Raw genomic sequence first — 27,365 nt, 5'->3', positions numbered from 1 at the left:
CCAACAGTTTATTTTTGCTTTTGTTTCTCTTACCTGAGACATATTCATAAATTGTTTCTAAGGCTGATACCCAAGAGATTAATGCCTATGTTTTCTTTCAGAAGTTTTATGGTTTCAGGTCTCACATTTAGGTCTTTAATCCATTTTGAGTTTATTTTTATATATATTGTGTAAGAAAGTGATCCAGTTTCATTCTTTTGCCTTTTTGTAGCTGTCCAGTTTTCCCAACATAATTTATTGAAAAGATTGTCTTTTTCCCATAGTATATTCTTGCTTCCTTTGTCATGAAATAATTGACCACAGAAATGATCAATTTCTGGGCTCTCTATCCTGTTCCATTGATCATTGTGTCTATTTTTGTGCAAGAACCATAGTCTTTTGTTTACTATAACTTTGTAGTATCTTGAAATCTGGGATTGTGATAACTTCAGCTTTGTTCTTTCTCAAGACTGCTTTAGCTATTCAGGTTCTTTTGTTGTTTCATACAAATCATAGGATTATTTGTTTGGTCTAGTTCTTTGAAAATACTATTGTTATCTTCATAGGGATTATGTTGAATCTATAGATTGCTTTGGGTAATATGAATATTTTGACAGTGTTAATTCTTCTAATCCACGAGCATGGTATATCTTCCCATTTGCTTGTGTCATCTTCAATTTCTTTTATCATTGTCTTATAGTTTTTGGAGTACAGGTCTTTCACTTGCTTGGTTAAATTTATTCCCAGGTATTTCATTCTTTAGTGCAATTGTAAACAGGATAGTTTTCTTAATCTCTCTCTTTGCTACTTCATTATTAGTCTATAGAAACACAATGCTTTCTATATATTAATTTTACATCCTGTAATTTTACTCAATTCATTTGTTACTTTAGAAATTTGGGGGTGGAATCTTTACAATTTTCTATGTATAGTGTTATATCATGTACAATTAGTGACACTTTTACTTTTTCCTTACCAATTTGGATATCTTCTATTTCTTTTCTTATCTGATTGCTATGGGTAGGTCTTCTAGTATTATGTTGAATAAAAGTGGTGGGAGTGGACATCCTTGTGATGTTCCTCACCTTAGAGGAAAAGCTTGTAGGTTTTCACCATGGAATATGATTGCAGCTATAGATTTTTCATATATGGCCTTTATTATGTTGAGGTATGTTCTCTCTAAACTTATATTGTTGAAAATTTTTATCATGAACAGATGTATTTTGTCAAAGGCTTTACTGCACTTATTGAGATGATTATATGGTTTTTATCCTTCCTCTTGTAAATGTGATGTATCTCATTGATTGATTTACAAATATTAAACAATCCTTGCATGTCTGGCATAAATGTATTGTTGAATTTAGGTTGAGGATTTTGTTGAGGATTTTTACATCTATGTTCAGCAGTGATATTAGCCTATAGTATTCTTTTCTTTCTCTTTCTTTCTTTTTTTTTTTTTTTTTGTGGGTTCTTTGGATTTGATATCAGGATAATAGTGGCCTCATAGAATGAATTTGAAAGTTTTCCTTCCTCTTCTATTTTTGGAATAGTATTAGACGAATAGGTATTTTTGTTTGTTTGTTTGGTAGAATTCATCTGTGATGCCAGTTTTTCTTGGACTTTGTTTGTTGGGAGGTTTTTGTTTGTTTGTTTGTTTGTTTTTTGATTTTATTTATTTACTCTCGAAAGACACAGAGAGAGAGAGAAAGGCAGAGACACAGGCAGAGGGAGAAGCAGGCTCCATGCAGGGAGCCCGACATGGGACTGGGTCTCCAGGATCACGCCCTGGGCTGAAGGCGGTGCTAAACCCCCCGGGGCTGACATGTTGGGAGTTTTTTGATTGCCAATTCAACTTTATTAGTCATTATCGGTCTGTTCAAAATTTCTATTTTGTCCTCATTCTGTTTTGGAAGATTATAACTTTCTAGGAATTTATCCATTTCCTCTAATTTGTCCAATATGTTAGCATATAATTTTTATGATATTCTCTTATATCTGTGTTGTTGGTTGTTCTTTTTCTCTTTAATTTTGAAAATATTTTAGTTCTCTCTCTTTCTTGATGTGCCTAGCTAAAGGTTTGTCAATTTTGTTTATCTTTTCAAAGAACCAGCTCTTGGTTTCATTTGTCCTTTCTATTTTTTTCCTTTCATCTCTCTTTCATTTATTTCCACTTTATTCTTTATTATGTCCTTACTTTTACTAACTTGGAGCTTTGTTCTTCTCTGTCTAGTTCCTTTAGGTGTAAGTGTAGATTGTTTTTTGAGATTTTTCTTGTTTTGAGGTAGGTCTTTATCACTATAAACTTTCCTCTTAGAACTACTTTGGCTGCATCCCAAAGATTTTGGATGGTTTGTTTTCATTCTCATTTGTCTCCATGTATTTTTAAATTTTCTCTTCTTCATTGACTGATTGATTGTTTTTTAGGATGTTGTTTACCTTCCATGTGTTTGTGGGGGATTTTTCGGGTTCTTTTTGTTATTGTTTTGGGTTTTTTGTTTTGTTTTTTGTAATTGACTTATTTTTTCTTGAATTTTTTTTGAAATTTTGTTCACAAAAGATGCTTGATATGAATTCAGTCTTTTTAAATTTATTAAGACTTGTTTTGTGGCTTACTATGTGATCTGTCCTAGAGAATGTTCTATGTGCACTTGAAAATTCTGTATTCTGTTGTTTGGGGATGGAATGTTCTATATATACCTCTTAAGTTCATCTAGTCTTATTCACAGCCATTATTTCCTTGTTGATTTTCTGTTTGGATGATCTATCCACTGATACAAATGATGCATTAAAGTCTCCTACTATTATTGTATTGCTGCCAATCTCTCCCTTTATGTCTGTTTAGCTTTATGTATGTAGGTGGTCCTATGTTGAATGCATAGATATTTGCTATTATTATATATTTCATATATATATGTTATAAATTTCCCTGAACCATTTGAAAATAGGTTTCAGATATCATGATGCTTTACCCCTAAATATTCTGTAGCTTTATGTATGTAAATTCTCCTTAAGAATAAGGACATTTTTATTTTTTTTATTTTTTATTTTTTTATAAATCCTTTTTATTTTTTTTATTTTTATTTTTTAATTTTTATTTATTTATGATAGTCACACAGAGAGAGAGAGAGGCAGAGACACTGGCAGAGGGAGAAGCAGGCTCCATGCACCGGGAGCCCGACGTGGGATTCGATCCCAGGTCTCCAGGATCGCGCCCTGGGCCAAAGGCAGGCGCTAAACCGCTGCGCCACCCAGGGATCCCAGGACATTTTTAATATACATAGTATAGTATATATAGTATTATAATGCTTAAAATTAACAGTAATATTGTACTATCTAATATAAAGCCAATATTTGTTTTTTATCCAAGACCCAGTTAGGGTTCATGCATCACATTTAGTTGTCATGTGTTGTTAGCCTTTTTTTTCTTTACATTTTGCCTTTGAAGACATTGACTTTTAAAGCTCCCAGGTCAGTTGTTATGTAGAATGTCTCACATTTTGGATTTGTCCAATTGTTCCTTATGATTAGATTCTAGGTAAAGATTTTCTGCAAGAATACTACGTAGGTGCTGTTGCATCCAGTTAAGAGGCATGTACACACGTGAGGTGTCCCACTGGTTGGTGATGCTCCTATTCTCTTGACTCAAGTAGTAACATAGATCTTTCATTAGAGTATATTTTTACTTTTTACTTAATAAATAATCTGTGGTGTGATTCTTTGAGACCATAAGAATACAGTTTTCCAGAAACCTTTTGGTCAATGGTTTTAGCACTAATTGGTGATACTTGACTAAATCACATATTTCATTGAGTGCAAAATGCTGATTTTTCTCATTCTACCCCTCCTTCAATATTTGTTAGCACCTTTCTATCTTTTCTATCATCATTTCTCTTCAATTTGCTGAATATTTTGGGAGATGTTTTGAATAAAATAAGATTATTTTAGACATAACAACTATTGCTGTTAATTTTTTTGTGTTTACCTTAACAATATTTAAAGTTCTCCAAGTTCCTCTTGAGCATATACAATATAAATTTACTGTTTTGATTGGTGTGATTATGTTATTTATTGGCAAAAGACAACACACCGAGGAAAACAAAAACACCAATATTTTGTCTTATTTTAAGACATTTGATCATAATTTAAAAACAAATGAAACATGTTTTATAAATGAAACTGATATGGATGCAACTTTATGAAACAAAGCTTAACATTCTGAAAATAAATTTATTCTTTAAAACCTGAACTTGGCTCTTTTCTGAGACACTGTGTTTTTAGAAAAAGTTTAGAAAGATGGTCTAGGAGTATTAACATTAGAATAAAATACAATGTAACTTATCTGACAGCCACATTGCTACAAATCATCTGTATTTATAGTATGTTTCAGTTTGAAACTGTCAACACTTTAATACAGGCACACCAGAAGAGTAAATAATCTAATAAACTTTATAATCTCTCCTGCATGAGTAAAGAAACAATTTCTTAGTAAAATCTACATAAGATTGCATAGTTTGTTCAACTTTTAATTCATTTTTCTTGAATATACAAGCAGTAGCTTGTAGGCTTTCAAATTAAAACACTGAAATCTCTCTTCCACAGTAGTGAGATAAGCCATTGTAAAGATATGGAGAAAATATGAAAATATGACAAATGATTAATAATACACTATTAGAGGCAATTCCAACAAATTGGCAGAAGTATTGAGACCCCAATGTATGAGTGTGTAAAGAATTTCAACAGAAAATTCATGTAAGATGAAATACAATTGTAGTGATAATCAGCAGATCTAGGACAAAATTATTATTAGAATTTTTAAAATGCAAATTCAATAACAATAAAGTTTTAATTCCTAGATATTTTTGTGAAGTTAAAACAGGCAATATTGGTAAATGAATGTAAGGTTTCCATGTTTATTTTATTGCTGATAGCAATAAAAAAATTTGCTACAACCCATAGGGAAAGCAAGTAGTCAAAACAACAAAATGTCCAGTTCAAAAGAAGAGAAAAATTGATGGGGGAAAATATTTATAACAACTTCAAGGCAGACTTCTTGTCTTATTCTTGTTTTTACACTCAAACCTAGGATTGCTGCTTTAAATATAGTAGGACCCAGCTAATTACATATCAAAAGAATGAAGAAAAGGGCAAAGAAAATGAGTGAATAAACCTGTGAAATTTCTCAATGTTTGTGAAAAATAATTTAGAATAATTTGGAAAAACATACGTGTGTCCATTATTAAGTCTTTTTGTACATCTACAAAGAATTATATAAAACATTAACACCGTGCTTAATTCCTTTACACAGACCCACAAGAGTTCTGGGTAGTTTACTGTCTGTCCCAAACAAACTATAATAGCATAAAGCACCAATATTCAACCAAAATACTAAGCTTTTTTCTTTTCTTTTTTTTTTTTTAAGATTTTATTTATTTATTCATGACAGACACAGAGAGAGAGGCAGAGACACAGGCAGAGGGAGAAGCAGGCTCCATGCAGGGAGCCTGATGTGGGACTCCAGGATCTCATCCTGGGTTGAAGGCAGAAGCTCAACTGTTGAGCCACCCAAGTGTCCCCATCCTAAGCTTTCGATGTGCCCATGTACAACCATATACATGGATGAGCAATTTTGTTTTATAAAAATTAACACGTCCCTATCTTCATATTACTTGAGGCACGTGTGAAATTTGCCCTTGCTGACAGTCTCCTGCATTTTGAAACACCACCTCCCTTCATTCCCTCGATATTAGTCTAAACTCCTTCCTAACTTACTTCTCTGGATGTTCATTTTCAGTTTCTTTTGTGGGTTCATCTTTCAGATCCACCCAATAAATACTGGTTTCCTGGAGGCTTGAACTTAACCTCTTTTCTTCTTCTAGCTCATCTGTGGCTTCAACTACATCAACCATCTCTATATCTAGCCCAGATCTCTTTCCCGAGCTCCAGATCTTTCCTAATTGATAATTAGATGCTTGGGTGTGCCATAAGCACCTGAAAATCAGTATTGTTACTTTCAGAGCACTAGCATTCAAGCTGGAAACCACGAAGTTTTAATGGGTCCCTCAGTAGGGAGTCTGGCTGAAGGTGAACGGCTCATGATGAACTTTGATTTTAAGTACCTTGCTCTTTGAGTTTTGCAACTTTTATGATTCTCTTTATAGGTCCTAGATTTCCCTGGCTGGGAAACCTATAAATGTGACCTGTGCAACTTAGGATATTTGATATTTGAAGGATATTAGAAAACACATTCAATGAAATAAGATGCAATGGGGTACTCAGGAGTCTAGAATAACTGAGAACTTTGATGTAATTATTAGAAGTTTAGGTCATAAGAAATCAAAAAAGAACAAAAGATCCCTGACAGCAAACAAGAAGCCTCCTTTCTTGCTGCCCCACCCCCTTTTTTGAGGATAAAAATGAAATGTAAATTGTGATAGAAGGGACAGAACTTGGGAGAGGCTGTTGAAAACCTGCTTTTCAGTAAATTTTCTGCTTTCAGTTAATGGTTGAATTGGAATATACCTAGTTCCTATGATCCCTTGCCAGACATACTGAGGAACAAAATGAAACAAAACAAAAATGGTGACTCCAAAAGTCAAATGGTTATGTCTTCTTCTTGCCACTCAGAATAGAAGGGGCCCATAGTGTAGAGGGTTGTGTCGTAGTAGTGGAACCAAACATGTCTAAAATGGAATTCAGCATCTTGTTTCCAAGTCCTAATCTCTCTCTTAGGCTCTTTTTCTGGTTAACAGAACCACCATGTCTGCAGTTGATCCAGTAAAAACCTGGGCATTGTCGGTTTCCCCCCATCCCCTCTACTCTCTGTATCCAGCCAATCAATCACCAAGCCCTACCTAACTACTTCCTAAATGTCTCTTGTACATATCCATTCCACCACCACCATCAAAACCTCATTTCTATCTGTACGAGTTCCACTCCGAGTTCTGCAGTGGCTCCATTGCATATAGCACATAGTCTGAATCACCTCACAGAGCACCCAAGGCCAGTCACATTCTACCCTCCACCTTTCTCCAGCCTCATCCCCTATCTCCTTGGGCCATGCTATGACAACACAAAATCAGCTGTGGGTCCCCCAACACATAACCCTCTCTCATGTCTCCATGTCTTCCCACCTGCTTCTTCCTTCACTGAGAATGTCTGTCTTTACCTACAAACACCTACTGAATGAAACCTTCAGCCTCACCTCAAAAGCTGAAAAGTGTCCCCTGACTTCTCCACAAATAGACAACAGAGACATAAGCACTCACTTTTCAACTTATCCATGCTGCCAAGATATAGCATATGTAACCATATATATTTATATATATACATAAATCTTCTTCACAACAAATATACCTCCTATGCCATAATTTGAATAAATCATTGCTAAGATCCATTGAGTGCTTACCATGTGCCAGGAACTATGTTAGGCAGCTTACATTTGTTATCTTGTTTACTCTTCACAACACTATGAGGAAAGTATATTATAAACAGTGTTTTAAAGACAGGGAAATGAAGGCCCAGAAAGGTTAAGTAACTTGCCCAAGATATCATAGTGTGGTCATATCAGACAAGATGTGAAGGCACACTTTGAACTTATGCTTTTGGTAACTTTTAACCAAGTAGTGTTGTCACTCTTGTTGTTACTGTTTTGCCACTAGACTGTACCTTGTGACCAGATCTATGTCAATTTTTTTTTATGTCTGTAAATTTAGTACTCCCAGAACCTTGCATGGTGTTTAATAGACAATTGACAATGAATAAATATTTGTGAATGAATGAGTAGTCTGTAAAACTATCTGTTTTTGTGGAGCCAATTTTATCTTGCTGGCGTACTCTCAGAATTCTTGGATAGAATCTATTTCTCTTCATAATTATGTGAACTAGTGCTTATATTTCATATGTTCCTTTCTGAAAGATTTGTTCTGTTTGGTGCTGCTTACCACATTCTTTTAGAGATAAGGAACAAAACTTATACTTGGAAATATGTTTTATCTCAATTAGCACATCCTCTTTCTAAAATCACTGATAACGCTATCTTGTGCAAAGTCCTTCAGAATGTATTTTAACCTCACAAGTGATTTTCCTCTTATTCTATGGTTAGCAATTACAATTTTATTTTATTTTATTAAGATTTTATTTATTTATTCATGAGAGGCACAGGGAGAGAGAGAGGCAGAGACACAGGCAAAGGGAGAAGCAGGCTCCCTGCAGGGAGCCCGATATGGGACTCGATCCCGGGTCTCCAGGATCACGTCTTGGGCCAAAGGCAGGCGCTAAACTGCTGAGCCACCCAAGGATCCCGCAATTACAATTTTATAAAAATAATTTAGCTTTCTTTTTCTCAATTTTTAATCTATTTTATCTATTTATCTATTATTATTTTATCTATTTATCTATTAATATTTATTTCTCCTTACTTGATTGTTAGTATGAATTTTGTAATCATATTTTTTAATGTATTAACCATTAGATCTAATTTACTGACCTATAGATCTAAAGGAAATCAGGCTTTGGTCAACACACAGAAATACGTCCTCACTCTATATATATGGAGAGAAAGAAAATCAGCATCTTTGTTACCTAGAAATAGAGCATCTGGCCTTGAGACTGCTTGCCTTCTATCTAATGGAGGTCAAGGGGAGGGTTCTGGCATCAAAGATTCTCCTTTTGCAACGTTTCCAGTAGGCATTTTGCTGGCAACAGGAGACAATTGTCCTGTAGCCTCTGTAAGGAAAATCACTATTGCTCATGATGGTATCAACAGAGTCATATAAGGCCACTAGCTAGGAGAAGGGCCTGGAAAGGACTAAGAAGAGGTCAAACTCCATATGTAAGCATATAACCAGGGCAGAGTGCTTGTTCTATGCTTTTGAAAATCCAAGGCAAGCCCATTTGCCTCTGAGTTTCCCTGTTTCCTTTTAATTCTCATTCTTTCTATTTATTGAATCCCAAGTGATTTCATATGTTTCCTGCTTTAGAGGTTATGCTTCACTAAGCCTCAGGCCTTATTTATGTGTGTGTTCCATGCAGATGGGTGGTCTCTTGAAAGTGTATCACCAGATTAAGACACGCAGCTGTAAGCACTCCTACTCCAACTCACAACATAGCTGAGAAAATGTGGAATTTAAAGAAGCCTGGAGTGTTTGGGTAAAAGGAAAGAAATGGTACAAAATTCATTCATTCACTCACTCATTGACTCACAAATATTTTACATGCCCCTAGGCATTATGCTAGGCTTCCCAGCCTTTACCATCAGGAGGCTTACAGTATTGTAGGGAGACAGGTGTGGAATAAATATTAAAATATAATGAGCAAATGGCTTTTGTGGGGGCATTGTAAAGGACAGTGGAAATAAGACAGAAAGATCCTAAGTCTGCCCAGGAGTTCCGGGAGAGCTTCACACAGTTGAAACTTTTGGGATAAGCAAGAATTTACTAGGTGGACAAAGGGAGAGGGTGTTTCAGACAGAATAATTTTCAGAGGTGGGAAGGCAAGGAGAGCATGACATGTTTGAGGAGCTACAGGAGAGTCAGTTCTGTGTCTGTGGAGTTCAAGATGAAAAGTAGATGTCTGGTGGGGGTGAAGTGGTAGAGGTAGGTAGGGGCCACCTCAGGAAGAGATTGGACCTCTCCACTAGATTGGTTAGACTTTAAACCGAAAGCAAATGTGGAGCTTTTGAAGAAATATGAGCAAGGAAACAATAGGCTCCAATTTGCATGCTGAAGGATCACACTGCAGTTGAGTGGAGAACAGCTTTGAAGACCAGTGACACTTAAGGCAAGAAGTTAGTAAGGAGAAATAGTGCTTGAACTATTTGCAGTGGCCGCAGGGATGGAGCAAGAGGCAAAGGGATAGAGAGAAGAGATTTTAGACTACACTTTATAACATATACAATTACAATTAACATGGAAACCATATGCCAACATTCAATCAGAATTTTTTTCAATTCAATTTGAAAATATTTTGCATCCTACCCGTGATTCAAGAGGTATTATTACTGTGAGGCCATCTAAATAGATAACACCTCTCTGGGGAACTATGCTATAGTGTGACAGAAATAAGATATGGTATATTAGGAACTAGAAAAAAAAAGGAACTAGAGAATTCTTACTTATTGAGAAAAAACGTCAAGAGACATGAGTGTCACCCTGTGATTTATGTTTTCTTAAGAAAGAATGCATCAATAAAATAAAACCCATTGATACTGTCTTGGAGTGACCTAGACTGAGAAGTGTGATTTTTTTAAAAGATTTTATTTATTTACTCATGAGAAACACACCCAGGGATCCCAAGAAGTATGATTTTTTTATAATTATGGAGAGCAGGACCAGTGTTTATTATAAAATTATTTCAAAAAATTTAACAAGGCACTATTCTCTTATGCCAAGATGTTTTCACTATGTTACGATCATCAGGGTTTACTTGCTCAGCATCTCCCTACTTAGGCACGTGAAGAAGAGAAGGAGGCACATCCCAGGCAGGAAGTGCAACATGTATAAAGGTCCTGAGGTAGGAAAGATTTTGACTTGTCTGCGGAGCTAAAAGAAGGCAGTGGGGCTGAAGGAGAGGAAATGAGGAGAGGAGGAGCATGAGATATCGGGACGGTAGGCAGGGATCTGTTTAATTAATAGTAAATATTCTTTCAAATTTTAGTCTTTCCATGTTTTATTAGACACTGTTGGATATTCCTCAGTCCTCCTCACATGACTACACTCACCTGGTTCTCTTACAATCTTTCTCACCTTCTTTCTTTATTCTCCTTTATGGATTCATCTTATTCCCACTCCTTAAATATTGGTATTCTATTGTGTTCTTCCTGGGTGCACATTTCTCTTCACTTCCCACACTCTCTGAGGATCTTGGCCACATTCACATCTCCATGCTAATGACTCCTATGAATCTCCCTTCAAGATGTCTCTCCCACACCTTTGGCTGAACGTGCTATACACTCTATGTCTGATAAAAGTGAAATCAGCTTGCCCTCAACACCAGTTATCTCTCTTTTTCGAGGGAGGACCGTCAGCTACCCAAAGCCAGATTTTTGGAATCCTCGTTATCCTTCCACCTTCATGCCAGGTCCTGATCTCCCACAACTAATCAATCTGCAAGTTCTTTCGGTGGCATGTCCAAAGGTATGTTCCTTTCTTACTATTTCTGGCCTCTACCTGGTTCACAAATTCATCATGTGTTTCTTTAGCTACTAAAAGACCTCCCACTGGGCTCCCTACCTTTAGTCTTTCTCTCCTCCAATCTGTCCCCCAGGGAACAACTCAAATAATCTATCTAAAATGGGAAGCTAACTACGATTGTGACTTCCCTACTACCTGCTGGCTCGTCATCCACTGGTTCAAGTCCAAGCTCCTTGGCACAGTATGGAATTCCTCAGTGACATCTCCTTTTCATAGTATATTTTAGTCATATCAAGCTACCTAGAGTCAGTCCCTTGTTCACAGAGTTCATTCGCATGCTTGCATGCGGAGCAGGCTGAGCTAAGAGTCCCCTTCCTCTCTTCTTCCAACACTATACTTGTCACACCATATTTAAATTACCCTTACTTACCCTTCCAAACTGGACTGCAGAGAACAGATGCTGTTCACATTTGGTAACCCTATAGCTCAGCATTTGTTCCTTCATTCAGTGAGTATTTATCAAGTGTCTACTACCCCAAGGGTTCAGGGAAAACAGCAATAAAGAAAACAGAGTCTTCATGGATCTCACATCCTAGTAAGGGGGCTCCAGGAGATTGCCCACATACAGGCACTCAAGATATGGTGCTCATAATTAAAGATTTCAAACATCAGGCAAATGAAAGAGTCCTAAACCACTGTTTAAGCGCACTGTCTGGAACATTGCTCTGACTCATTTTTCCTTTTAACAGCAAACATGGCAGTGACTAAGACAACGTAAGCAATGGACTGAACTGCCCTAACTGTGGGTATGTGGTCTTGGTAGGTGCTAATTCTCCCTAACTAGAAGAAAATATTTTCCCACATACATGGAGATACAACCTCATATTCAAACAATCCTCCAGGGTAGCAAGGGAATTATTAACATCCTATTTAATTAGACATTTAAAAAGCTATAGGAGATTAAAGACTTTTACAATACTTTAAGATACCATCACAGTAGGGGTGCCTGGGTGGCATAGTCGGTTGGGCATTCCACTCTTGGTTTTGGCTCAGGTCTGATCTCCAGGTTGTGAGATCCAGCCCCACATGGAGCCCTGCGCTGAGCCCCTATGAGGCTCCAGGCAGTGTGGAGTCTGCTGAGTTTCTGTCTCTCTCTTTCTCTCCATCTTCCCCCCCACCCGACTCATTCTCTCTAAAATAAATAAATAAATAAGTCTTTAAAAAAAAATTACACCATCACATTAGTAAGCTATTTCTTTCACTAGTAAACCCTGTCCTCTTTATATCGGAAGAGGAAAACTGATGTATTTCCTCATTCTCTGAAATGTAATTACCAGATAACTTCTTAAACAAGAACTTCTTAAACATAACTTCTTAAACTTCTTGAACTTTTATTCATGGATGATGCATTATTCACTATTTTCTAATTATTATAAGATATGTATACAGTTTGAAATAACTGTGTTCTCCTCTTTCCTCCCCCATTTAAATTAGCTTTCTCACTTAAATATCTAAGTTTCTGACTATACGCGTTTTTGCTTTTGCTGATTAACTTCCTCGTGAGTTTCCATGATTTTCAGAATGCAACACTGCTTCACCCTCTGCAAACCTAAAAAGCTCTTTCTATCTCTGAGGAGTGAATTTCGGTGATTTCTCTGAGTATTTTCTGAGCTCTCTACAACTCTATAAAGCTGTCTTACAGGTGACTCAAATAAACAGCAAACCTGCTCCTCCCACTGTGGAAAGGACATAGTTCAGTAAGGGACACCACCATTTATACAGATGCTCAAGCCAAAAATATGGCATCATCCTTGATTCCTTAACTCTCTTCTTTATCCCCACAGTCTATTTCTATCTCCTGTTGATTCTTTTTCCTCAGTGCCTCCCAAATCTGCAGACTTTGCTCCAGCCCTATTACCGTCTCCCTCCCACTAGCCTTAATGTGGATGCTCATAACTGGATTACTGCTTTAGTTCATCTAGTTCATGAACTATTCATCTATTATTCCTATATCTATCCAGCAGATAGAGTCATCTTTAAAACATGTCTATTTGACCTTATTATAGCGTAGTTGACAATACTGAATGTCCCTCTGTTGCCAAAAGGGCAGAGAACAAATTCCTCGATGTGGTTTCCACACCCATCATGAGCTAGTCTCTCTGTTTCTTAAGTATCATCTCTCACCATTCTCCTCATGATCAAGCCATACCCAAATGTGCAGATTTCCTTGAGGCCACCATACTTTTAAACCTCTATTTAATTAGAGGTCTTTATTCAGGTGTTTCTTTGGCTCAGCGCATACCCCTCTTTCTCTCTTGGAAAAGTTCTTCTCTGACTCTGAGCAACGTTATTTCCCACACCCACCATGGTTTGTAACCACTTGCCCCAAGCCTGAGGAGCCATGTCTGTTTTCTTCATTCCAGCATCCCCAGCACTGAGTACGAAGTAGTCAGAACACAGATTTGTTAACTAAATGAGTAGTATGATTCTAACTGAAAACTCATTATTTAAAAGAACTGAGAGTGAACGTAATCATTAAAAAATGTAAGAAACTTTTTTCCCCAATAGGCACAAGTGGTCACATTTGATCCCTAGTGAATATCTGCAACATTCCAGAGTTTAAATCCCAAATGTTAAGTCTCTAGTCAGATTTGCACTTCATCAGACCTACAATCCAGACTGGGGTTTAGCTGCCCAAATTGATATCTGAGCTGACTCATTTTATTTTGACTGTTTGAAATTAGCTTCCACAGCTGTTGTAGTACTGCATTGTCAATCATTTGCCTTTTAGATCAGAATTTAACCAATTTGGAGGAAGAAAACAACAACCTTCAGAGGACTTATTTTTCAATGTTTTAGCAGAACATAACTACCATTCTCCCCATAGATATCCATTTAGAGCTCTCTCAGATTGTGTATATTCTTTACAAGAAAAAAAAAATGTGAATGGGACTTGAGGCTATATCCTAAGTTTTTAACTTGTCCTCAGTAGATAAAACTTTAGTATATGGTCTTTGAAAATAAAAACTGAGCTTTCCCTAAAAAGTAGGATAAAGCATTTAAGTTTCCCTGCTTTTATTCCACAAATGTTCACCAGACGCTCTGGGCTTGTGATGAGTGCTCTGGTGGGATCATATTTTGATGTGTTTTATACTGTGCTTTGATCCTCTACCTCTTGTTACCTCATGACCCTTCTAAAAACAGCTGGACATCTATGTGTCAGGAAAGGTTTTTACAGAAGAACACAGGAGAAAAAAAAACACAGGTCTTTAAGCTTTAAATTTGAAATCATGAAAGACTTGAGACATAATATTTTTCAAACCATATAATCAGTTGGAACATTTTTTTCTATTCCTAGATTAGATAGTCTATGTCAAGAGAAAAGAAGAAGAGCAAAACAGAGAATAAGGGAGAGGAACAGAAGGGGAAGGATAAGAGAAGGGAGGGAGCAGGGAAGGGGAGAGGAGGTGGAAGGAAAGAGTAGGAGAGGGAGGAGCTAGAGGGAAGCAAAGAATGAAGTGCTGGGGGATCCCTCATTCAGGGCCCTGTTCTAGACCTCCCTGGACTCTATCTGGAGAGAAAGTTGGAACCTCCTGATAGGTTTGGGGACTGGTGAATGGGAGTCCATTCTACCTTTCCCTGGTAGGGTTGTGAAAAGCAAGAAGGCATCAGAGGTTTCCTGTGCTTGCTGTTGTATCAGCTAAGATCTAAAGAAGAAAACAGAAATAACTCTGCATAAAACTGAGGACATTTCATTGTGACAAGGAATGGCTACATTTGTGGCAGAGAAACTAAGAAGCCAAATAGGATGACAAATCTAGAGGCGTGAGCAGCCACAGGGAGCCACTACTCCCCCTACGCAGGAAGACCAATGAGAAGAGATGTTTTTAGACCCCAGGGGCCAAGGTCACCAAGAAAGTTGGAACTACAGGAGGCCTGATTGGACGGAGAAGATTATAAAGGAAATGTAGCTGATGGTGATGATGAAAAGAAAGGTGGAAGTAAGCTCTGGCCTCTTCCCCTTCTTAACCTCCAATTGCTCACAAATTCCTCACAAGGACATGACTCAGCCACTCTATGGCTGGGTGAAAGAAGGGTGAGGCTTGGGCCTGAAAGCAAATGCACCCAGAGGTAAGAGCAGGAAAATGTCTGCAGGGCATGTCTAGGACTACGGACTTAAAACAGCCTCAGATTCCCCCAGCATGACCCAGAGGGGTGCAGAGCAAGGCATACATATCAAAGGAGCCTGAAGACTTAAAGGAACTTTGGAACTGGGACAAGGAAGACACATCAGGGATCTAACTAAACAGGAAACCACAGACATCCCAGGGGATTCCAGCTTGGACAGAAGACAACATTGACAAGATCAGACTTGTCTCCATCATAATGAGTTGACTACATGTAGCTGCCCCCACCCCACTGGTACCATACATAGATGACACTACCAAGGAAAGGGAGAGGAAATCATCTAGCAGAATGGAGACCAAATCAAAATTCACTCTTAGATAAAGGAAAGAACCAAGACCAATAAACAGGTACAGTCTTACATCTAACAGAGCCCACTAAATGTCAGGAAAGAATGGACACAGCACAGATATCAGTAATGCAATGAGAAATGAAGAGAAATAGGTCATGTTAAAGGATGTGCTGGGGCTGTGGCCTCAGGTGATATTTGATGAGCTTGAGGGATAAATAGGGATTTAGCAAGCAGATGGGAGATCCTCACCTCTATTGTCTTCCTATATTCATTCCAATGCACTGATTCTCTTTTTAATATTTTATTTATTTATTCATGAGAGACAGAGAAAGGCAGAGACACAGGCAGAGAGAGAAGCAAGCTCCATGCAGGGAGCCCAGTGTGGGACTTGATCCCAGACCCCAGGACCATGCCCTGAGCCCAAGGCAGATGCCCAACCACTGAGCCACTCAGGCATCCCAATGCACTGATTTTCAAAAGAAGCCAATGCATTCCTTTTCTAACTACAGCCCATTAAAGTCTTTTTGAAACCTGGCAAATCTTTCCAGGTTTATCTTCCTTTTGATTAGTAAGTGGGGCAGTGCTGGAATGATAGGATGAGTGTGAACTCAGTTTCAACTCTCATGTATATCAGCCATTTGCAGGAAATGAGCTTCTTTTTTTTTTTAATTTATTTTTTATTGGTGTTCAATTTACTAACATACAGAATAACCCCCAGTGTCCGTCACCCATTCACTCCCACCCCCCGCCCTCCTCCCCTTCTACCACCCCTAGTTCGTTTCCCAGAGTTAGCAGTCTTTACGTTCTGTCTCCCTTTCTGATATTTCCCACACATTTCTTCCCCCTTCCCTTATATTCCCTTTCACTATTATTTATATTCCCCAAATGAATGAGAACATATAATGTTTGTCCTTCTCCGACTGGCTTACTTCACTCAGCATAATACCCTCCAGTTCCATCCACGTTGAAGCAAATGGTGGGTATTTGTCATTTCTAATAGCTGAGTAATATTCCATTGTATACATAAACCACATCTTCTTTATCCATTCTCTTTTTTTTTTTTTAAGATTTATTTATTTATTTTAGAGAGAGAGAGCATGGGGGAGGGGCAGAGGGAGGAGAGAGAGTCCCAGGCACACTATGTTCAGAGCACAGACCCTGACAAGCGACTCCATCTCAGGACCCAGAGATCACAAGCTGAGCCAAACCAAGAGTCCAACACTTAACTGACTGCGCCACCCAGGTACCCCAGAAATTAGTTCCTTAAAATGATGTGATGAACACTGGGTGTTTATATGTTGGCAAATTGAAATAAAAAAGAAAATATAAAATTTAAAATGAATAAATAAAATGTATCCTTTTGTAGATTTGATGAGGCCATTTTTAGACTTTAGTTTTGAACTAAAGAGTGAGATCTTAAGGCACTCAGCTAGTCTTACTGAATGTTCAGTCCATAAGAAAAACATACATAAGCCAACTGGAATATATTATTTCCACATTACCAAACTTCTATAATGAAACAGATTTCAGATCTATCATGTAACATTCCAACCTGTCAGGACTTTGCTCAAAATACTGAGTTTACCATTTTATAAGCAGAGAAACAAGACCATTGATTTACAAATAACCTCAACTATCACTATTCCAGAAACAATATTCCTAATCTTACCTTTTATAATCTAATAATTTAGGAAATAAAAATAATTGATGTTCTCGTCATTGTTTACAAAATGAAAAATGATTATATTGCTGAAAACAATAAAAGTCCTTGAATTAATTTGAAAATTTTCTTTTTTTTTTTAATTTTTTTTGAAAATTTTCTTTACCTCATTAGAGATGTTTGTTCCAGAGAGATCTACCGATACCAAGGAAAAGATGTATACAATATGTTCAATTCCTAAGTCAGTCAAATATTCACAATTTCGTAAACTCAAGTAGTTTAAATTAGAGCAACTGAAAGAGAGTACGAAGAATTAATTTTAGCTTTTAATCACAGTGTCAGTAGTAATTTCAGACAGTAATCAAAACTGTCTGAGAGAAGTAAATGGTATTGAAGCAAGGACTTTCTTTTCCTCAAAATAAAAGTAAACTTAAAAGTGGAAAATAATTTGGTATTACAAAGTAGGATGAATTGGAGGTGGATTATGATATATTATTAAATATGTAACATATACTATATATATCTGTGGTTTCATTTCATATTGCAGCTTCTAATAAGAAAAAATACTTCATGCATACAAAAAACTATCATATAAGTAGGACGAATGACCACTAAAAGTGGAAGGTCAAATTTCCACTTATCCCTTACTTGTTTGCTACAGGAATTGGCTCTTACTATACACAAGATCTCTGACAAGTAAGGAGGATCAAGAACAAACCCACCAACTAGAACATCCATTGGGAGAGTAAAGGTTTACATAGATAGAGATAATGTCCTTGAAAGGTGCAGAGAAGTCACTCACGTCTAGATAGTGACAACTTCATTAATGACTCCCTCTCAAACATTGTCTAATGTGAAATTAATGAGAAACATCTCAGATATGATCAAAAGACTAGTCTACAACTCCAGTGTTTTTTATTTTATCTCACTGAGTATTAGACCTGTTTCTTGGTCTCCCAAGAGTTTCCAAAATGGCTCTGAAGGTTTATCTCTGATCTCTGCTTTAGCAGATACACAATTACTAATGATATGATGTAAAATTTTATTTTTTTATCATACCGCTCTGATAGTTTCACAATAGAGGCATCACTCAGGTGGATACAGTTACTTAAATTCAGCTCTCTTATCCTTGTGCTCACAGGACCATCAAGAAATTGCTTTAGTCCCACATCACCAATTCTGTAGGAAAGAGGAAAGCTTTACATGTGATTTTATATGTAAATCTATAGAGTACTACTTAAATAATAGCTACTACATTCAATATGTTCTAAAATAGCATGGTAATATCTTTATACTGGCATTGTGTTGATATTTTAAAACCAAATTTGGTTATATAACTTTTAGTGTTATAGGAAAAGTACAAATGATAGTAATGGGAGAAATACTAATTAAAATGTTCTTCCTAAAAAAAGTAAAAATAAAAATAAAATAAAATAAAATAAAATGTTCTTCCTGTCTACTGCTCATTCAATTTGATGGCATAATTATTAGAATTATTAACAAGACAGATGGTTCTTAAGATCTCTTTCTCTTGGGTTAAAATGTGATCCAGTTAAGGAGCTCCTGATGCAGTCTCTCCTGCAAAAGCAAAACACCCAAACTTAGGAAAGAGAGAAAACCAAGACTAACAGGCAAACTACTGCCAGAATAATGAAGGAATTTTCACAAAATACAAGGTCAAGTTAGCTGGACTGGAAATCTAATGAGTGTGGATTTTTTTCTGCTGAAGTACAGAAACCTGGATGAAGACCTTGACCTCAGTCTTCCCATATTTTCTACCCCTAATTCAGAGATACCAGTGTGTCAGGGCCATCTCCATCCCCTGCCCCAACCATGCTTTATAGTTGCCTGGAGATCTGTTTGGCCCATCCATTCCTTGTCTTCCATTGGGAGTTTTATTTCTAATTCCATGTGGAGACCACCAGCTCTTTCTAAAAAGCATTTCAGTAAATAAAGCACAACAGGAGATTGCACATTGCATCCAAAGAGGGGTGGCTTTCACACAGCACAACCCCACAAGTAGGTGTACTGATGAGAAGAGCCTTGGGAGCAATATATGTTGACTGCTGACAGCTTTTATGCCCTGTATTTGGTCAAATTTACAAAGAACTGCGAAGTACGGACAGAAGGTGAATGGGCCTGTTTAAGCTGCATGGGCCATATTAAGTGGATACTTCCTGTGTCCATCAACTCACCTTTCATCTGTACTAGGACAGGGAGATGGTGGCAGCACGTGGGAAAGCAGTTAAGGGTCTGGTGGGTGGATGGGTGAGGGAATAGGAGGAGAAAAGGGAGAAAGAGGGTACAAACACAACTGATTGACTTATTTATTGGCAAATACAAGGGCTGGAGTAGTCATTGAGAGATCTTATTACTAACCAGAAAATAAATACAGCATAGGATTTGTAAGACTTGAGAAAGCATACCTTTGAAAATGATTTTTGAAAGAAAATACAAAAACATTAGAACATATTAAACAAACAGTAGGAATTAATAAGTGACCTGGCTATACCACAAATATTCTCAGATGCATTCTACGATGAAAAGGCAGTGACCTGAGATAAGACAGATGGCAAACATAGCAGTGTTTTTCTATATATCTTGATTTTTCAAGATATGTCTTCTAAGGCAAGAGAAACAAAAGCAAAAATAAACTATTGAGGGACTAGATCAAAATGAAACCTTTTTGCATGGCAAAAGAAGCCAACAAGATAAAACAGCAACTTACTGAATGGCAGAAGGTATTTGCAAGTTACATCTGATAAGGGATTAGTATCCAGAATATATAAAGATCTTATAAAAGTTGGCCCCTGGTGACAGGGTCTGGAGAAGGGGCAGTGGGCACCATGTCAAGCCACAAAGGTGGCAGGAAGGAGCCCCTGAAGCAGCCCAAGAAGCAGGCCACGGAGATGGACAAGGAAGATGAGGCATTCAAGCAGATACCGAAAGAGAAGCAGAAGAAATTGAGGAGCTAAAAGCAAAGGCCACAGGGAAGGGCCCCTCGCCACAGTTGGAATTAAGAAATCTGGCAAAAAGTAAGCTCTTCCTTGTACCTGAGGCAATGGTGATTCTTATCTCCATTCCTGTTTAAACATCTGTATTCTGTCCTCAAATCACTAAGTTGTACACCTGAAACTAATGTAACCTACAGCTAGAATAAAGTGTTGTCTTAGATCCTGTTGTACATTTAAGAATGAACTTTTGTAAAAAGATAAAAAAATCAATCGATCATAAAAAAAAAGCTTATACAAGTCAACACCAAAAAAAACCAAATAATCCAATTGAGATAGAGGACCTGAAGAGACATTTTTCCAAAGATTTACAGATGGCTAACAGACACACAAAAAGATGCTCAATGTCACTTATCACTAGGGAAATGCAAATCAAAACTACAATGAAATATCACCTCATACCTGTTAGTGTCTAGCAGCAAAAAGACAAGAAATAGTGAGTATTGGTGAGGATGTGGAGAAAAAGGAATACTTGTACACTATTGATGGGAATATAAATTGTGCAGCCACCTTGAAAAACAGTATGGAGACTCCTAAAAAAATGAAAAATAGGACTACCATATGATCCAGCAATTGCACTATTGGATATTTACCCACAGAAAATGAAAACATTAATTCAAAAAATATATATCAATCCCATGTTTACTGCAACATAATTTACAATGGCCAAGATATGGAAGCAATCTAAGTGTCCATCAATAGATGAACGGGTAAAGAAAATGTTGTATGTATATACATATATATTATGTATATATACACACATTATACAATATACGCAATGGAATATTATGCAGCCATAAAAAGAATGAGATCATGCCATTTGAGACAAAATGGGTGGACCTAGAGGGACCTAATTGAAATAAATCATACAAAAACAAAACCATATAATTCCATTCATAAATAAAATCTAAAAAAACATATGATTCCACTTATAAGTGAAATTTTAAGCAAAAGAGAAGAAAACCAAATGAATAAACAAATAAAAAGCTGAATCAGAGGATCCCTGGGTGGCCCAGCAGTTTAGCGCCTGCCTTTGGCCCAGGGCGCGATGCTGGAGTCCCAGGATTGAGTCCCACATCAGGCTCCCGGCATGGAGCCTGCTTCTCCCTCCTCCTGTGTCTCTGCCATTCTCTCTATGTCTGTCATAAATAAATAAATCTTAAAAAAAAAAAAAGTTGAATCAGACCTATAAATACAGAAGACAAATGGATGGTTGCCAAAGGTAGAGAGTTGGGAGGATGAGCTAAACGGATAAAGAGGAGATACAGGCTTCCAGTTATGGAATGAATAAGTCATGAGAATAAAAGGCACAGCATAGGAATACAGTTAATGATATTGTAATAATGGTGTAAAGGGACAGATGGTAGCTATATACAGATAGTGAGCACAGCATAAAGTATAAATTTGTCAAATCACTAAGTTGTACACCTGAAACTAATGTAACACTGTGTGTCAACTATACTCAAATTAATAAAGAAAAAAAGAATAGATGGCAAAGAAACTAAAAATTCAATGATAAGTATAATAACCTAATTTAAGTCATCAGAACCAAAACTGACCCTTTTAGAAAACTGAATATGTAGAAGGCATATTTGAAAAGTTCCTTTGAAATGCAGAAGGGTAAAGAATTAAAAATAAATGAGATAAAAAATGAAGAACCAGGATTCAGTCTTTAAATAAAGAGGATTCTTGAGAGATATAACAATAAATAAAGCAATAATCAGAGACATATAAAAGCCTTTAAAATAGCAAAAGAGGGCAGCTCCGGTGGCTCAGTGGTTTAGCGCCGCCTTCAGCCCAGAGTGTGATCCTGGAGACGAGGGATCGAGTCCCACGTCGGGCTCCCTGCATGGAGCCTGCTTCTCCCTCTGCCTGTGTCTCTGCCTCTCTCTCTCACTCTGTATCTCTCATGAGTAAATAAAATAAAATCTTTAAAAAAATAAAAAATAAAAAAATAAAATAGCAAAACATACTCCATACATTAAAAAAGAAAAAGTAAATAAAAACAAAAGGTAAAAAGTACAAATAGTAGAGACATAGAACACAAAGAAGTCCTAATATATTAGTTTTATAATAATTTATAATAATATAAATAAGTTGAAAATATCTCCTATTAAAAGATGAGATTGTCAAATTGGTTTAACAAATAACTCTAAATTATAAGTAGTCTATGAGAAACACATTTAAAATAAAATGACAATACAACAAAATAAATTGCAGGGGTGCCTGAGTGGCTCAGTTGGTTAAGCATCATGACCCTGGGGTCCTGGGATCAAGACCCAAGTTGGACTCCCTGCCCAGTGGGTCTTATTTCTCCCTCTCCCTTGCTCCTGTCCCCTGTTCATGCTCTCTTAAATAAATAAATAAATAAATAAATAAATAAATAAATAAATAAATAATTTTTAAAATTTGCAAAGATGTATATATAATTTTATATTATAATCCAGGAGGCATCAAAAGTCAATAGAAAAGGATTATTCAGTTAATGTTCCCAGTTAATTGGTTAATGTAGTTAGTCCCAAATCTGGCTGTTCATCAAAAGCATCTGTGTTGTTTAAAAAAAAAAAAAATACAGGGGATCCCTGGGTGGTTCAGCGGTTTGGCGCCTACCTTTGGCCCAGGGCGTGATCCTGGAGTTCCAGGATGGAGTCCCGCGTTGGGCTCCCGGCATGGAGCCTGCTTCTCCCTCTACCTGTGTCTCTGCCTCTCTCTCTCTCTCTCTCTCTATGTCTATCATAAATAAATAAATAAATAAATAAATAAATAAATAAATAAATAAATCTTTTTTTTAAAAAAAGACTATCCTTTAAAAAAAAAATACAGAATCTGGGATTCCATTCCTAAATATTCAAATTCAGTAGCTCTAGGGTAGGGTTTAGGTGTTTGTAGTTTTATTCAGCTCCTCCAGTGATTCTGATACCCTGGAATTTTTACTTTTAAAACATGTATATGTTTTTAATTTACCTTTTCATTACTGGTTTTTAATTTAATAGCATTGTAGTAAGAGAAATAGAGTTTGTTGATACCTATAATTTAAAAGTTGTTGAAACTTGTTTTAAAACTTCATGCATAGTCCATTTTAAAAAGGACTGATGTGTGTTGAGGGAAATGTATATTCTCTGACTCTCAAAGTTACTGTTTAAGCTTATCTCTTATAGATGAGTTTTTTAAAATCTAATCTGAAACTTTTATACTAAACTTTCTCTGTCTTTTTATCCTACGATATACTCTTTCATATTTTATTTTTTATCTTTTTTTTTTTTTTTTTTTTTTTTACTCTGCTATCATGAAAGGAATTATCTTCCATCTCTGTACTTTTCTCCTCAGTGAGTTCTAATCTGCTATCTGGAAATCCATTGAGTTTATTTCAATAACTCTTATATTTTGTATTTTTTAAAGTTGTTTTTTTCTAAAAAAAATATTTTATCATATTTTGTTGCCTGCTAATGTTTCTGATTTCATTAATTTCTTCAGATATTTCATACACATTTGCTTAATATCCTATGCCTGATAACTCCAATATCTGAATTATTTGAAGGTCAAATTTATTTTGCTGTTTCTGGTGACTCTTTTTCATGGTGTCTCATGTCTTCATACATAACAATTTTTAATTGTGAGCAGCTATATTTTATTCTTAATCTGAGGAATCCTAGAGGCCTAAATAGAAAATGCTCTCCTCCGGGGAAGCATTGAATTAACTTCTTGCAGGAGCCTAGGCAATGGTGACATAAACATCTATGCTCAGAGCAGCAATACCTTTTATGTTTGTTTGCTATTCATTATTCATCTCAGAGTATGTTTGTTGAGAGGCTGGTGCAGAATCAGGATATTAGATATTAGAGCTTTCTCTTACTCTTTGTGGGTTCAGCAATGTATTTAAAGTATGTTTCATCAAGGATATAAATTGTGGCAAAGGGTCGTTTGAAATGTTTTGTCAACTATGGAAGTAGAAAACCTCCATTTATTTTTTTTTAAGATTTTATTTATTTATTCATGAGAGACACAGAGAGCGAGAGAGGCAGAGACACAGGCAGAGGGAGAAGCAGGCTCCATGCAGGGAGCCCGATGTGGGACTCGATCCTGGGTCTCCAGGACCATGCTCTGGGCCGAAAGCAGGCACCAAACCACTGAGCCACCCAGGGATCCCCACCTCCATTTATTTTTAAAGTAGTTAATCTGTAGAAACTTGAGTGAAATATGAGGCTGAAATTCAACTTTTATTTTATTAAGAATTTGTCATCTGTTCATCTGTTAGGGAATCCACACGAGGAAAAATCTAACCAGTACTCAAGAGGAAACCCTTCAGTAAGATTGATTCCTCCTAAGCAGCTAACAAAGCCCATTTGGGAAAAGGCCTGTTAACTGAACTAGCCATGAGAACCCTCACTAGGAAAAGTAGCCCTTAAGTGTTCCTGGGAATTCATTTAATCTTTTAAGGGCCCATGATTCCACATGGGTGCCCCTTCTTGGTGTTGCCACAGATTTTCATGTTTACTGACCAGTGAGCATCTTGAGGAGAGGGTCTTGCACATTCTAGATAATTAATATTTCTTGAATATATAACTGAGTGACTCATTACCTTATACAATTTGCCAAATTCAACACAGTTAGTTGCTTCAAAGGTGAAAGCGACATAAGGCTACCATCTGTTATTCTCTTGCAGTCTACCATGTAAATGTGATTGATGTTTGGATAATTCTTGTGTATATATTTGAAGCATGCATCAGTAATCCTTTTATTTCCTGTTTTAAAACAAACAAACAGAAGACAAGTATTGTATTTGTAATTCCCCAAGAATAAAATTAAACATTAATGCTGAACCCCATTTTTAATATCACAGACCTTCAAATCGGATCTTTCTGAGGTTACAAGTCGAAAGAGCTTTAAAAGCACAATCAGAGATATGTGGCGCACCAATGAAAACTATTGATGTAATACGAGTGCACTTTTCAGCTAACGCCTTTAGAAGAAAAAAGATGATTAAATTTACCACTGTGTATAGAACAAGCTTAGCAAAGTAATGAGGTTATTTATTTTTCTCAATATTTTCAGAAGCAGACATATTAACTATTAAATTTTCCTAATTTCAAAGACAATGGAACTTTTATTTAATATATTTGAGTATAGTTACATTTGAGTAATGGAGAGGAATCAGAATTAAATCATGTTATGAAGTTGAGGGACAACATGAGAAAATGGAATGCTGAAAAATATTACTACATTTAGAAGTTTGACGTGTAAAACTCAAAGTTTATGCTTAGGCTACAGTATCTCTGAAACAAAAATATCCTAATTGTGAAACAAAGGTTCTTGTAGGGTGTGTAAGGATTCAAATGTTCAAATGTTTGTGTGTGTGTGTGTGGGTGTGTAAATTTTTAATGATTTTCTTACTATAAAAACAACTAAATTGAAAATCCCATTCATACTTTTCAGTAATTCACGCCACTAAAAAATGTGCCCATCTATTAGGACTGAGAATAAAATGTACTTTGCAACTACCTACTTTTACACAGTTGTCCGTCAGAGTTGGCATGTCATTGATGGTCAGATGCATAATTCCAGTGCAGCTGTTTGCAATGTTCCTGAAGCCTTGGACTGAAATCTGAATTGTACAGAGTAGATGAAAATGATGGGAGAACCCATTAGCATGACACCTAATAAAACCCTAAAGAAGTTATAAATAACCAAAGGTATGTCATGATTTTGCTACTATATTTTAAAACTGAAACCATTAAATATGGCAGACGTAAGAGGGAAAGAATCTAGTCTTTTCTTCTTTAATACTTAATTTCTTATATGTATGTTTTGTGAAATGATTACCACAATAAGTCTAGCTAACTTATTGTTTAATTTCTTATTGAGGCAAAATTCACATAACACAAATTAATCACTTAAATGGGCCACTAACCATTCATAGTTTGATGCAACCACAACCTCTATCTAGTCCCAAAACATTTTTATCACTCCTAAAAGACACCTAATCTATTAGGTAGTTTCTTCTTACACACGCCTTCTCCCAGCCCCAAGAAATCACTATCTCTGTGGATTTACCTATTCTAAATATTTCAAGTAAGTGGAATCATACAATATATAGCCTTTTGCGTCTCCTTTCTTCCACTTAGCATCATGCTGTAGCATCATGTATCAGTACCTTATTCATTTTTATGGCTGAGTAATATTCTTTTTTTTAAGAGTTTATTTCTTCATTTGAGAAAGAGCATAAATGGAGGGAAGGGAATGGGACAGAGGGAGAGAGAGAAGCAGACTCCCCTCTGAGCAGGTAGCCTGACACAGGGCTCGATCCTAGAACCCTAAGATCATGTCTTTAGCCAAAGGCAGACATTTGACCGACTGAGCCACCCAGGCACCCCTATGGTTGAATAATATTGAATGAATATACCACATTTTGTTCAACTGTTCATCTGTTGATGAATAATATTTGGGTTGTTTCCATCTTTTGGATATTTTGAATAGTGCTACTATGAATATGCATGTACATCTATTTGTTTGAGTACCAGTATTTCAATTCTTTTGAGTGTATGCATAGGAGCAGAATTGCTGGACTATATGGTAATTCTATGTTTAATTTTTTAAGGAACCACCCAAATGTTTTCTACAGTGGTTACACTATTTCACTTTCCACAGGCAATCTAGAGTGTTCCCACTTCACATCTTTGCCAACATTATTTTTCATTTTCCTTTATTTTTTTAAAAGATTTTATTATTTATTCATGAGAGACACAGAGAGAGAGGCAGAGATATAGGCAGAGGGAGAAGCAGGCTCCCTGCAAGAAGCCCTGTGTGGGACTTGATCCCAGGACCCCAGAATCATGCCCTGAGCCAAAGGCAGACACTCAACCACTGAGCCACCCAGGTGTCCCCCATATTTTCCTTTTTAAAAAATTTCCTAGTGGTTTTGAAATGGTACCTCATTGCGATTTTGATTTGCATCTCCTTAATGACTAATGATATTGAGCATCTTTTCATGTGTTTATCAGTCACCTGCATATCTTCTTTGGGCGAATGTCTATTCAAGCCCTTTGATTATTTTTTAATTGGGTTGTCTTTCTGTTTTTGATTTGTAAGAGTTCCTTATATATCCTAGACAC

The 27,365-nt window shown here is 36.5% G+C and overlaps 1 protein-coding gene across 9 annotated transcripts in view; it reads right to left on the bottom strand.

The window, feature by feature from the left end:
• The window catches only part of FBXL13 (F-box and leucine rich repeat protein 13), a 204,400-nt gene that overhangs the window by 43,171 nt on the left and 133,864 nt on the right, over positions 1 to 27,365 (bottom strand). For all 9 annotated transcript variants that reach the window (XM_038562793.1, XM_038562790.1, XM_038562794.1 and 6 more), the window contains 5 exons: positions 25,760 to 25,858; positions 25,099 to 25,216; positions 24,836 to 24,998; positions 18,305 to 18,424; positions 17,412 to 17,538 (listed from right to left, as the gene is read on the bottom strand). In XM_038562793.1, the coding sequence (XP_038418721.1) occupies positions 17,412 to 17,538; positions 18,305 to 18,424; positions 24,836 to 24,998; positions 25,099 to 25,216; positions 25,760 to 25,858 (627 nt within the window). The remainder of the gene's footprint in view (positions 1 to 17,411; positions 17,539 to 18,304; positions 18,425 to 24,835; positions 24,999 to 25,098; positions 25,217 to 25,759; positions 25,859 to 27,365) is intronic.

The sequence above is a fragment of the Canis lupus genome, chromosome 18, assembly GCF_011100685.1.
Source record: "Canis lupus familiaris isolate Mischka breed German Shepherd chromosome 18, alternate assembly UU_Cfam_GSD_1.0, whole genome shotgun sequence".
In the NCBI taxonomy this organism is placed as follows: domain Eukaryota; kingdom Metazoa; phylum Chordata; class Mammalia; order Carnivora; family Canidae; genus Canis; species Canis lupus.
Note: the sequence above shows the minus strand (reverse complement) of the source record. Positions and strands in the feature narration are given on the sequence as shown.